Raw genomic sequence first — 15,199 nt, forward strand, 5'->3', positions numbered from 1 at the left:
TTTGTATTTTTTGGGTAAATACCCAGGAGTACAATTGGTGGATTGAAGGGTAGTTCTATTTTTAACTTCTTGAGTAAACTCCATACTGTTTTCAGGAGTGGCTGTACCAGCTTGCATTCCCGCCAACAGTGGGATCCCCTTTCTCCACATCCTCGCCAACACTTGTTGTTTCCTGTGGTTTTGATTTTAGCCATTCTCACAGGTGTGAGGTGATATCTCGTTGTCGTTTTGATTTGCATTTCCCTGTGATGAATGATGTTGAGCATCTTTTCATGTGTCTGTTGGCATCTGGATGTCTTCTTTGGAGACATGTCCACTCATGTCTTCTGCCCATTTTAAATTTGATTACATGTTTTTTGGATGTTGAGCTGTGCAGTTTCTTTATATATTTGGATACTAACCCTTCATTGGATACACCACTTGCAAATACCTTGTCCCATTATGTAGGTTGCCTTTTGGTTTTGTTGATTATTCCTTTGCTGTGCAGAGGCTTTTTATTTTGATGTAATTCCAAAAGTTTATTTTTGCTTTCATTTCCCTTGCCTCAGGAAACCTATCTAGAAAAATGTTGCTACAGACATTGTCAGTGAAATTACTGACTGTGCTAATTCAAAGGGGTACATGCACCCCTATGTGTATTGCAGCATTATCCATAATAACTAAATTATGGAAACAGCTAAAGTGCCCATCAGTAGGTGAGTGGATAAAAAAGATGTAATATATATACACCATGGAGTATTATTTGGCAATAAAAAGGAATGAACTCTCGCCATTTGCAACGACATGGATGAAGCTAGAAATTATAATGCTAAGGAAAATAAGGCAGTCTGAGAAAGATAAATACCATATGACTTCGCTCATATATCAAATTTAAGAAACAAACTAATGAGCAAAAGGACAAAATAAGAGAGAGAGAGAAGCAAACCAAGAAACAGACTCTTAACTATAGAGAACAAACCAATGGTTAGCAGAGGGGTGGTGTGTGGGGAGACGGGTTTAATACATGATGGGTATTAAGGAGTGCACTTGTCATGATGAGCACCGGGTGTTGTATGCTAGTGCTGAACCTAGACTGTACACCTGAAACTAATATCATGCTACCTAATATGCTAATATCATGTTACCTAACTGGAATTTAAATTTAAAAACCTTTAAAAAACAAACAGGAGAGGGTTTGAGAAGGAATAAATGAAGGTAAAATAAAATCTTTCCTTATTATTATTAATTGATATAACAGATACTAGTTTCTTCAAAATAATAAGAGCAATAGTGTCTTCAGTCATTATAGCTTTGGGATAAGTAAAATAAATTCAATGTTATGAGATAGAAAGGAGGATTAGGAATAGATTGGGAATACCCTACTGTATGGTACTTGCATGACCCATGAAGTGGTATGGTGTTATTTTGAAGTGGACAGACTTTAGTTCTAAATGTATCTTGCAAATTCTAGGGCAACCATAAAAAAATCTTTGGAAAGAAAAATAATTGATATGAAAAAAGAGAAGAGAAAATAGAATCTTACTAAATGTCCAGTCAATATCAGAAAAAGCCAAAAAAAAAAAAAAAAACCTTGTGAGGGAAAAAAGAAACAAAGAAGACCAATGAATGGAAAACAGTAACAAATATGTTAGATATTATTCCAGCTATATAATAATCACATTAAATGTCAATGACCTAAACTTTCCAGTTAAAAGATAAAGATTCCCCAAGCAGATATAAAAACAAGATCCAACTATAAATTGACTATAAGCAACCTACTTTAAAGACTCAGCTACCTTAAAAATAAATGGGAAAATACACCATGCTAAGACTAATCAAAACATAGCTGGCGTAGCTATATTAATTTCAGACAAGTTGACTTCAGGTCAAAGGAAATTATCAAGGATAGGGAAGGGCATAAAATAATCATAAAGAGGTCAAAAAATATATAACAATCCTTAATATGTATGCACCTAACAGAGTGTCAAAATATGTGAGGCAAAAAAATAAAAAAACAAAAGCAAAAACCCTGATAGAACTGCAAGGAGAAATAGATGAAGTCACTATCACAATGTTGGTAATGGACAAATCCCGCCAGTAGACAGTCACTAAGGACACAGGTGAGCTGAACAGCACCACCAATCAACTGGATCTAATGGACTTTTACAGAAGCCCAACAACAGCAAACACATCATTCTCGAGCTCACACAGAACATTCACCATGACAGGTCACGTTCAGGACCATAAAACACATCATAACAAATTTAAAAGAAGAAATCACATGAAGTGTGCACGCAGGCCACAGTGGAATTAAACTAGAAATCAATCATAGAAACCAATAATATACGGTGAGTGAGTGAGGTGTTAATAATAGGAGAAACTTCACACGGAAGAGGGGATTTACGGGAACTCTCTATTTTCTCCTCAACTTTTCTATAAATCTAAAGATTCTGAAGAGTTATATATTAATTTACAAATAAGAAGAGACTGACAGAATGGATTTTAAAAACAACAAACTGACTACATGCTGTGTATAAAAGGTTCACTTTAGATTCAAAAATGCCAGTGACGGGTAGTAAGGAGGGCACGTATTGCATGGAGCACTGGGTGTTATACGCAAACAGTGAATCATGGAACACTACGTCAAAAACTAAGGATGTACTGTGTGGTGACTAACATACCATAATAAAAAAATTGTTATAAAAAATGCAGAAACTGAAAATATAGAAAAAATACTCCATTCAAACAGAAACCAAGAGCACTAATGGCTATACTGAGATTAAAAAATGCACATACAGACATAATTACTACAGACCAGTAACAACAATTTAGAATGTTAAAACTGGTCAACCCACCAATGAGATAAGCAATCGTAAACATATATGTATCCAGCAACAGACTCCCAAAATACATGAAGTAAAAACTGATTGGAGAAACAGATCATTCCATAATAATGGTTGACTTTCAACGCAGCCTTTCAAGGACGAACAAAACAACCACCAAAGACCAGCAAGGAAATAGAATATTTGAATGACACTATGAACAAACCAAGTCCAACAGTTCTAGAACATTCCACCCCACAATAGTGGAATACATGTATTTCTCAGCACTCATAGAACATTCTACAGAATAGGCAATAAGCTAGGCCATAATCAACTCAAAATAAATTTTAAATGACTGAAATCATATAAAACACATCATCTAATCACAATGGCATCAAACTAGAAATCAATAAAAAGACTGTGAAAAACATAAGCATGTGGAAGTCAAACAATGCAAACCAACACCTTAATAAATCATCAGAAAAACGTCACAAGGAAAATTAGTAAATACTGTGGGAAGAATGGAGACAGAAGCACAACGTATCAAAAACTGCAAAAGTTTATTACATAGAGATGTATTTTTTTTAATGAGCAAGCTACCTGTGTTCTGTAAGATTTAATCATTTTAAAGGCCATTTTCACTGAGAAAGAATTTAATTACAAACTGAACAGATCTGAAAGCTGTATTTCAATCCACTGTCCTATCAAGAGATAGAATATTTTCATCATGCCAAAAATTCCCTTGTATCTTTTTTTTATTTTAATGTTTTTTTATTATATTATGTTAGTCACCATACAGTACATCCTGGTTTCTGATGTAAAGTTCGATGATTCATTAGTTACATATAACACCCATGCACCATGCAATACGTGCCCTCCTGAGATGTATTTTTTTAAAAAAAACTTCCAATTTCTCTGCCATGAGAAACATACGTGCGTATGTATTTGTAAAAGTCAAGTAACGCAAACAGTGAATCGTGGAACACTACATCAAAAACTAATGATGTACTGTATGGTGACTAACATCATAAAATTTAAAAAAAATGTCAAGTGACATAATATGTACAGGATAACTGTACATATTTTTTAAGCACTAATAACCAGTGTATTTTCACATCAGTAAAAGTTAATGGAAAGTTATATCAGCTATGATCCCAGCAGAAACTATGTGATACACTCCAGCTGGAAACATGAGGGAAATTTAACAAAGGCAGGGTTTACAAAGGTGCGGGAAGAATTGAGAAACACCAGCAGGGGACTTCTATATGTATATCATACATGCACTACATTATAAACACAAGGCCCAAAGTAGCAAAACAGGGAAGTAGTACTGGGAGCCAGAAAGAGAAAATCCACGGGCACATGGTCACCACCAGGAGCTGTGGCCTTTGGTGAAGCCATTCGGGCAGCCTGATTGGTCCAGCTGAGAGGAAGCTGGTGGATATCCCAACCCGGCTGCTCTCTGTCTCCAATCCTTAAATGGTGGCTCTCATTGCCTCATCCCAACCAGTAGCCAGGTATCAAGGAACCCTCTTGATTCAGCCTCTCAAGGTACAGCAGAGGGTGGAAACAACATTTGGGATAGGGTGGATCTGGGGTGGAAGAGAGCAAGTAAAAATTATCCACCACATGTATGACATGGAACAGCACACATCCACATAATCCTGGTGGTTTAGGGAAAAGAGTCGGATCGTGAACCACAGGAAGGGTTGTCAAAGGGAAACCATTCCATTTCTAAGTGACAGTGTATTTGAATTTGTTTCTCAAAATGATTCACTGTTGAATTATGTGTGAGAAGTTTTCAAAATCTTAATGCATTTTTTTTTTCGTTTTAAATTTCCCTTTTAATAGAGGTATGACTTACATCCAGTAAAATGCATGCTTCTTAAGGTTACAGCTTGGTGAATTGTTTTATTTATTATCATGATATGTTAGTCATCATACGGTACATCATTAGTTTTTGATGCAATGTTCCATGATTCATTGTTTGCATATAACACCCAGTGTTCCATGCAATACGTGCCCTCCTTACTACCCATCCCTGCAGTAGTCTATCCCCCCACCCCTCCCCTCTAAAACCCTCAGTTTGTTTCCCAGAGTCCATAGTCTCTCATCGTTTGTGTCCCCCTCTGTTTTCCTCCCCTTCATTTTTCCCTTCCTTCTCCTAATGATCTCCCTGCTATTCCTTATGTTCCACAAATAAGTGAAACCATATGATAAAAATCTTAATGTTTGTCTACATATCTGACTAACATTATGTGAGAGACAGAGAGAGAAACAGAAAGACTGTCATGAAGTCTTTTTGTTCTAAAACTGTTAAATATTTAGCATGCGGTGTTACATGCAACTAAAGAACCATTGAACACTACACCAAAAACTAGTGATGTACTATATGTTGGCTAGTTGAGCATAAAAAAAAATGCTAATGTAAATATTTAGAATCTTTAATTTTAAACATCACTGATTCCTTCTCATTGGAAAGACCAATTATTGTCTTTTTCCTCTCTTTCCAAGTCACTTTTGTGCTCCTTTATTGTTAGGACTAGAAACACTTAAATCTTGGGGCGCCTGGGTGGCACAGCGGTTAAGCGTCTGCCTTTGACTCAGGGCGTGGATCGAGCCCCACATCAGGCTCCTCCGCTGGGAGCCTGCTTCTTCCTCTCCCACTCCCCCTGCTTGTGTTCCCTCTCTCGCTGGCTGTCTCTATCCCGTCGAATAAATAAATAAAATCTTTAAAAAAAAAAAGAAAAAGAAACACTTAAATCTTATGAGAAAGAGAGGAGGTATGAGTAGGAGGACCCTCAGCTTACCCCAACCCTTGAACACAACTAGATAACTATCAAATCATTCTGAATACTCAAGAAATTGTCCTAAGGACTGACAGAAAAACTGCCCAGCTAGAAGGAGAGAGGAGGCCACACTGAGGAAGGTAGGAGGAATGGAGAGGTGACTTGGGGAGAAAAAGATCACGGGTGCTATGGAGAGGAGGGAGCCCTAGTCACAGAGAAAGGCAAGAGGGAGAAGAGCACACAGGGACATGCGCAAGTAGAGCACACCCTCAAAGCCATCGGCTGGGAAAATGAGAGGGGTTGATTTTCATGTTTCTGCAACCAGTGGGGCTCAAAGACTGGAGTTTTAGAGGTTGGCGGGCTTGGCTGGGATAGAGCCATGAAGACACTGCCCTACTCCTGCAAGACAGGGATGTCCACTCTCACCATTATTATTTAACATAGTACCGCAAGTCCTAGCCATCAGACAACAAAAAGAAATAAAAAACATTCTGATCAGCAAGGAAGAAGTCAAACTTTCACCATTTGCAGATGACATAATAAACAGAAAACCCAAAAGATTCCACCAAAAGTTTGCTGGAACTGATACACTGATTCAGTAAAGTCACAGGGTACAAAATCAAGGTACAGAAATTGGTTTCATTTCTACACACCAATAATGAAGCAACAGAAAAAGAAGTCAAGGAATCAATCCCATTTACAATTGCACCAAAACCCATAAAATACATAGGAATACACCTAATCAAAGAGGTAAAAGATCTGTACTCTGAAAACTATAGAATGCTGATGAAAGAAATTGAAGAGGACACAAGGAAATGGAAAAACATTCCATGCTCATGGATTTGAAGAACAAACATTGTTAAAATGTCTATACTACCCAAAGCCATCTACACATTTAATGCGATCCCTATCAAAATACCACCAGCTGAATTCATGTATCAGGTGTAGCAGTTTTTTGGTGGAGTCTTTCAAGTTTTCTACATAGAGTATCGTGTCATCTGCAAATAGTGAACGTTTAACTTCTTTGCTGATTCGGAGGCCTTTTATTTTGTTGTTGTTGTGGTCTGATTGCTGAGGCGAGGACTTCCAGCACTATGTTGAATAACAGTGGTGAGAGTGGGCATCCCTGGTGTGTTCCTGACCGTAGGGCAGAAGTTCTCAATTTTTCCCCATTGAGAATGATATTAGCTGTGGATCTTCTGTGTATGGCTTTTATGATGTTGAGGTTGTTCCCTCTATCCCTACATGGTGGAGGGTTTTAATCAAGAGAGAATGTTGTATTTTGTTAACTGCTTTTTCTGCATCTATCGAGAGGATCAAATGGTCCTTACCCTTTGCAACCGACGAATCACTAAATTCTACCCCTGAAATTAATAACACGCCATCTGTTAACTAAATTGAATTTAAATTAAAAATTTTTTTAAAATACCACCAGCACTTTTCACAGAGCTAGAACTATCCTAAAATTTGTATGGAACCATAAAAACCTCAAAAGTAATCTTGAAAAGGAAAGCTAGAGGCATCACAGTTCTGGACTTCAAGTTATATTACAAAGATGCAGTAGTTAAAACAATGTGTACTGGCATAAAAACAGACACATAGATCAATAGAACAGAATAAAAAACCTGGAAAGGAGCCCACAAGTATATGACCAATTAAAATTTGGCAAAGCAGGAAAGAATATTCAATTGAAAAAAGATGGTATCTTCAATAAATGGTGTTGGGAAAACTGGACAGCAACATAGAAGAGAATGAAATTGAACCACTTTTTTAAAATAATTTTTTATTATGTTATGTTAGTCACCATACACTATATCCTTAGTTTTTGATGTAGTGTTCCATGATTCATTATTTGTGTATAACACCCAGTGCACCATGCACTTTTTTTTTTTACCATACACAAAAATAAATTTAAAATGGGTGAAAAACCTACACGTGAGACAGGAAACCATCAGAATCCTAGAGGAGAAAACAGGCAGTAACTAACCCCTTTGACATCAATCCTAGCAACTTCCTTCTATAGTCTCCTGAGACAAGGGAACACAAGCAAATACAAGCTATTGGGACTTCATCAAAATAAAAAGCTTCTGCACAGTAAAGGAAATGATCAACAAACCTAAATGGCAACCTGTGGAATGGGAGAAGATAATTGCAAATGACATATCTGATAAAGGATTACTGTCCAAAATCTATAAAGAACTTATCAAACTCAACACCCGTGAAACAAATAATCCAGTTAAAAAATAGGCAGAACACATGAATAGACATTTTTCCAAAGAAGACAGAGGAGTGGCCAACAGACACATGAAAAGATGCTCCACGCCACTCAGCATCAGGGAAACACAGATCAAAACCTGATGAGATGCCACCTCGCACCTGTCAGAATGGCTAAAATTACCAACACAGGAAACAACTGTGTTGACAAAATGCACCCTCCTACACTGTTGGTGGGAATGCAAGCTGGTGCAGCCACTGTGGAAAACAGTATGGAGGTCCCTCAAAAAGGTAAAAATAGAGCTACCCTATGATCCAGCAACTTCACTACTAGACATTTAACCAAAGGATACAAAAATACTGATTAGAAGGGATACATGCACCCCAATGTTTATAGCAGCATTATCTACAATAGCCAGACTATGGAGACAGCCCAAGGGTTCATCAACTGATGGATGCATAAACTCACTCGGCCATCAAAAGGATGAAATCTTGCCATGTAACAACACGGATGGAGCTAGGGAATATTCTGCTAAGCAAAATAAGTCAGTCAGAGAAAGACAAATACCATATGATCTCACTTATATGTGGTATTTAAGAAACAAAACAAATGAACATAAGAGGGAAAGTAGGCAAACCAAGAAACAGACTCTTAACTATAGAGAAAAAACTCACGGTTATCAGAGGGGAGGGGGCAGGGGAATGGGTTAAAAGGCTGATGGGGATTAAGGAGGGCACTTGTGATGAGTACTGTGTTTTGTGTGTAAGTGCAGAATCACTGAATTCTACACCAGAAACCAATATTACACTGTGTATTACGTAACTGGAATTTAAATAAAAATTTGGACAAACTCTTATATCTTAAAAAAATCTCTGAGAGATATTCTATAAATGGACAAAGATGCTAAAGGAACTCACATTTAAATTCCCCAAGATCACTTATTCAAACTAGCTCTGCTCCAAGTGTACCCTATTTATGTAGTGTTCAATGATTCATTAATTGTGTATAACACCCAGTGCTCATGGGATCTTGTGCCCTCCTTAATGCCCACCCTATTTAAAATTAGTGTCCAGTAGGTTGGGAAATCAAATGAGTTGATTTTAAAACGAATCTAATAACAGAAGAATACTTGCTACCGCTCTCAGTTCAGTAGGTAATTAACTCTAATAAGAAGCATTTCCATGGTGAAGTCTCCCAAGGAACTTTCTCTGCCAGCTCATCTGGGATAACTATAAATGGCCCGTTTGAAAACAATGCCCAACAGTCTGAAGAACATTCTACAAACAGCACACCCAGAATGCATTCTCGGTATTCTCTACTACTGTCTTCCTAACCCAAGTTTTTTTCTTCTTCTCATTGTCAGCATTGTTAAAAATGAAAAACACATTTCTTGAAGCTAATTTTTAGATACTCATCTGTGTACTACAGTTTCTCTGTCATTCTCTGAAAGTTTGGAAATTCATGTCTTCCTCCAAAATTCCTTTTTATTGAGTGATATTTATCAAACTAAGGTGAGTAAAAGGACACTTGTTTTAATGTGTCCATTCTTGGAAGGGTGGGAATGTGTGTACATCACAGTACCTAGTATACATAAGAACAGCAGAAGGTGTTTCATTTCAGGAAGCTGCTTCTAGACTTCAGGAATACCAGTTTGGTGGCTATAGAATGCAAGCAGATTTCTCTTGGTAATCAATCTCTCTCAGGCTTTCACTTAAACCAACAGTGTGTGATGAAGATGATGTATGGATAAAATAAGCTGGAATGAAAATGTGATTGAAGATATAAAGGAAATGTCAAAAGGAATAAAGGCTGGCACTTTATTAAAGTGACTTTAAGCATCCATGGGTAGATGGACCCCTATGCAGTAAAACAATGATGAAAAACTGTTGGAAGTAGAAGATCCAAAAATCATGGATCCAAGAACTAACAGTAATGAAGTACCATGAAAATGCCATGGAGAAGATTACAAATCTAGGATAAAATTATAAAGTTCAAATATGGTTCACTCCCCCTTCTGTTTACCCCCCCTTCATTCTTCCCTTCCTTCTCCTACCGATCTTCCTATTTCTTATGTTCCATAAATGAGTGAAACCATGTGATAATTGTCTTTCTCTGTTTGACTTATTTCACTTAGCATAATCTCCTCCAGTCCCATCCATGTTGCTGCAAATGTGGTGTAATCGTTCTTTCTGATGGCTGAGTAATATTCCATTGTGTATATGGACCATGGAACATTACATCAAAAACTTAGGATATACTGAATGGTGACTAACATAACATAATAAAAAATTATTATAAAATAAAATAATAAAATAATATCAAGAATAAAAAAAGTAAAGTTCAAATATGCATCAAGTGTGATTTTTATGGATTAGGACACTGCTGTGGTATCTCTAAGGAACTATTTAAAGAGATTAAGGAGGCACTGGGCTGGTCACCATCACAAACGATATTAGTCTATGAGGTGAGTAATATGAACAAAATCCCAAATAATGCAAATTTAATAAAATTGTTGAAAGCATACTTGAATCATTAAGGTTAGATAAAATTAACTGTGGAAGAATTCATGGAGGCTCAAATCTGAAGTTACTCCTTGAAGAACTGAACAATGTTCCATGACAGAAAAATCTAAAAGGTGAGTATAATCATGTTAAATGACTAGACATGAAGGATCTTAATGTACAATTATTCAATAATGTGAGTAGATCATAATTTTAGAATACTTATTTTAACAATTAATACCATGCTTTTACTTCATATCCCATCTAAAGCATAGGATTTTCACCTGAGAAAGAACTTAGACCAACATGTGTTCCTTACACAGTGCATTCATACCACATCTTGAGTAATGTCCAGGTCAAATAAGGTGTAGGAGACACATTCATTCAGGAAACAGCTCCAGACTACAGATGCTGTCTTTGGAATTTTGAAACTCTGAAATCATGGTTTTATTATCTCACTACCTCATTTGAGGAATTGATTGCTTTTCGATCTTTAGACTCTCCCTAGTTATTAGCAGACAATCATTCATTGAATGATTAATTATATCCTAAATGAATGATTAGCAATATCCTAAAATATGGATACTAAAATTTTCCTTCTCAAAGGTTCTAAGGAGGAGTCCTAAATGATGTAATGGGTGCAAAATGCTTCTCGTTTTCAGCACATAGGGCTTATTATGGATTAGTTGGAATTATTATTATTTTATTGTTATTTGTGCACTTCTGACCCAGGGATAATGTGTAATCAAAGGGCAACATTCACATCTTAGTCGTGAGTAGTTTTTTTAAGTTTTTATTCTAATTCCAGTTAGTTAACATACAGTGTGATACTAGTTTCAGGTGTACAATGGAGGATTCAACACTTCCATACAACACCCGGTGCTTATCACAAATGCAGGGTGATTTGGCTGTGGTATCTGTCACCCCATTGATCACCAGGGTCAATCAGCTGATCTGGCTGGCTAGGCAGGTGTCCCCTTCCTCCCTCACGACTCCACGTGTGTCCTTCCCAAAACTGTGCACTCAGTCAGAGAATGACCCTCCCCAGTAGAGGAGGACTGTTCTTTGGTCAAGGGTATACGAGTAGCTGCCCTCCACGGCTAGAACCTCCAAACAAGCTCTCAAGCTGTGAGTTTTGTGTGACGCCACACAGGATGGCTTTGAGGCTTTAATGAAATGGAGAACGTGAAAACGGTACTTTGCAACCATACAAATGTAATGTTACCCTTAAACCACTAACTTCCTAGCGAGGTAACTCAGAATTTGTCACTGGGATGTATCGTAACCATAATCATGATCTAGCTTATCTTGCAAAAAATTGTAGATATCATGAAACACAGTTTACCACTAAAGGAAAGAACAGTATAAATAATTTTAAAAAATCATTCCCTAGTTAACCTTTCAAAATACTACTTTACTCAGCTAGTTGATTTTCTGGTTACGATGTGTTTCCTATCTTAAAAGAAAGGACTATGTAAAACAGCTTGTGGATCTGTGAGTCTCCAGTCCTGAATGAATTGGAATATCGGCTCTCCTACTGACAGCAGTTCTCTGGAGTTGAAAGTTGTGCTTGTAGCTGTTTACAATCCAGCAGATCACTAATAACTGCCCAAACTCACACAAAAACAGAATCATAAGCCCACTTGATGAAGGAAAATCACTACCAGATAGATAAATTAAATTTTAATGAAAAAATCAAGTGCCCAGTTTGAATGACGCACTTATATAAGAAAATATACATCCCAAAATAAATTCTTCAGCTTGGGAAACGAACGTCATAGCTCAACTCTCTCAGGTCGGACTTCAGGAAACTGACATTCTTGCTCACTTCCAAAATACTAAAATGGACTTGTACAAAACCTACCTTCTTACTCTCCATAGAGATGGTAAAACTATTCAGCGGACTGCTTGAGTTTGGACAAAGCTGTCATGATGGGCATTAAGCTCCAGTGTTCTCCCTCTTCTTGTGCTTCAGCTGCCTCAAGGCTTCCACTGCTCATACTATCTCAGTAATGCCTTTGCATCACTGTCTCCGGGGCCCCATCTCACATCCACTCTATCAGACACCGAGAGACAGAAGCCAATGAATTGCATTTTAACAGCATCCTCGGATGATTTTTATGCAAGCAAGCAAAGTTTGAAAAACATTGCTCTGAGTTTCTAAAACACAAGATGCTTCCACTTTTCATTTAATTCTCTCTGTAACACAAGGAGATGGTCATTGACATCCTTGTTATACACTGAGTTTCAGAATGGTCAGGCTATCTGTCTAAAGTCGCCAGCTCTATTCTGGCGTATCAGGAGGGAAAGTAAGTCACCTGACATCAGACCCCTTTTATTATTTCCTCACAAGCTACTGCAGCCCCTCTTCTGTGAGTGGATGGCACACGCAGTTCTCCTAACTCTTCCTACCTTTTCTGCCACTTCCCCGCTGTAGGTGAAACAAGGTAAGGACAGTGGTGCAATGAACAACAGCCATCCCCATCCTGAGGAGTTTATTCTACTGGGCTTCGCAGACCGTCCTTGGCTGGAGCTTCCTCTATTTGCTATTCTTCTTATAACATACCCCGTGGCCATGGTGGGGAACATAGCCATCATTCTGGCGTCCAGGTTAGATGCCCGTCTGCACAGCCCCATGTACTTCTTCCTCACCAACCTCTCCTTCCTGGACATGTGCTACACCACGAGCACTGTCCCTCAGATGCTGTTTAACCTGGGAAGTGCTAGCAAGACCATCAGCTACCTGGGCTGTGCAGCTCAGCTTTATTTCTTCCACATAATGGGGGGCACGGAATGTCTGCTTTTGGCTATCATGTCTTTTGATCGCTACGTGGCTGTCTGCAAGCCTCTGCACTACTCCCTCATCATGAACCCACGCATCTGTATCCTGTTGGTGTCCACCGTGTGGCTCACTGGAATCACTTATGCTGTCTCAGAGGCCACAGCCACCTTACAGTTACCGCTGTGTGGCCTCAATAAATTGGATCACTTGGTGTGTGAGATTCCTGTTCTGATAAAGGCTGCCTGTGGAGAAAAGGCTGCTAATGAGCTTACACTCTCTGTGGTGTGTATTTTCATATTAGCTGTTCCTCTTTGCTTAATTCTTGCTTCCTATGCTTGTATTGGACATGCTGTATTTAAAATTAAGTCTTCTGAGGGAAGGAAGAAGGCCTTTGGGACATGTTCCTCTCACCTCATTGTAGTTTTCTTGTTTTATGGTCCAGCCATTAGCATGTACCTTCAGCCACCTTCCTCCATCTCAAGGGACCAGCCCAAGTTCATGGCGCTCTTCTATGGAGTGGTGACACCTACACTGAACCCTTTTATCTACACCCTGAGGAATAAGGATGTAAAGGGGGCATTAGGCAACCTAGTCAGGGGCATTTTTACTTCCAAGTGACAGCTGGGAAACAACAAATGAAATTTCTTAAAAATTACAGTAGGTCTATAGGGTTTTCTCTAGTAATTCATTCTTGTGTCCTATTTCCCCAAATCTCATGTGACATCTTCTTGTGTTGTATTCAATGCAATGATGTTAGGCAACAACGATGCTTGGCTATATGCACCACTAAGCACACTATGTTTGTGCGAATGTAGTAAAAATAGTTCTACTCTGGTTGGTACGTACAGAAATACTAACTGTACTCAGTAATAAAACATGTGATTATATAAGTTAAAATATAAACCCATTAGTTCAAACTACTCATCATAGAATAGTATGGCAGCCACTCATCAGTGCACTGTGTATCACGGTGTCGCTTGAGGAGCGTTTCTCATCGTTCTCTTCCATATTAGCCCATGTCTCAATGCGTAGCTGGCCTATGCTGTGCATTCCGTGTGGGGCACCTGACCCTTCAGAACAACCACAAGTCTAAGTGTATCAATTCGATTATGGAGACACTATTGCTTTTTAAAAAACACACTGTTATACGCAAACAAGGAATCATGGAACACTACGTCAAAAACTAATGAAGTACTGTATGGTGACTAATATAACAATAAAAAACACACACTGTGACTTGTTTAACAAACAAACAAACAGATAAACTTCTTCACGTTCCTTTTAAAGATCAGAGGTGTGTGTCTTCTGACTCAGAGAACAAGCAGGTGCTGTTGGTAATGAGGGGCAACCTGGAACCATAGCTGTGCCGAAGCGGAATGGCCAGAAGGAATTTTTGAAACTGTGCAAGAGTCAGTATGAGAAAGAAATAATTTATGTCCTGGAATGGAAAGTAACTTGCTTAGTTCCACAAACATTATGGATATCCTTTTGTTGATGTACGTTTTGCATGCAAATGATACTGAGAATCTGTATTATTAAAAGTTGAAAGTGCTAACCTTCGTTCAAGGACTCACACCCAGCTTTCAAACTGTCATGAAATTAGGTACAGAAAAAAAAAAAAAGAAAAGAAACTGGGTACAGTTTTTTAGACCAAATTAATGGATTTCACAGTTATGTATATAAATTTATATGGTGAAAATTCAGCATGATGTTGTGTAGTCAAGAGCTCAGGAGGTCTTTGAACTTTTCTGGCATGTCTTCTGGTACAACCAAGATCTAAGCAAACTATTTGATGAAAAATTACACATTATCCCAATAAGAATAATCTGCAACCCAGATCCACTTTTTGGAAAAATAACAACAGATCATCAGCCCAGTCCTTTAGATAAATGGATTCCACTATATTTCATTTGTAAAAAATGCTAAGTAACTAAATTTTGGCTGATTGCCAAAAAAAATCTTTTTTTAAATTTTACATACACACAAAAACATGAAAATAAAAAATTCTGTGATGTTAAGTAATATCGCTCATCACTTTTATTGATTAATATATCCTTTGTCTAACTAAGTCTTACATACAGATGAATGTGGTAATTTTTTTCTTTTGGGTG

At 37.8% G+C, this 15,199-nt stretch overlaps 1 protein-coding gene across 1 annotated transcript; it reads left to right on the plus strand.

Moving 5' to 3' along the window:
• Window positions 1-12,770: 12,770 nt before the first annotated feature.
• Window positions 12,771-13,706, plus strand: LOC113248848 (olfactory receptor 2B11-like). Its single transcript, XM_026490461.3, has one exon. It carries the CDS (start codon window positions 12,771-12,773, stop codon window positions 13,704-13,706), a length of 936 nt encoding a protein of 311 aa, XP_026346246.1.
• The last annotated feature ends 1,493 nt before the right edge of the window (window positions 13,707-15,199 follow it).

This window comes from Ursus arctos, unplaced genomic scaffold (genome assembly GCF_023065955.2).
Source record: "Ursus arctos isolate Adak ecotype North America unplaced genomic scaffold, UrsArc2.0 scaffold_31, whole genome shotgun sequence".
NCBI classification, from domain to species: Eukaryota; Metazoa; Chordata; class Mammalia; order Carnivora; family Ursidae; genus Ursus; species Ursus arctos.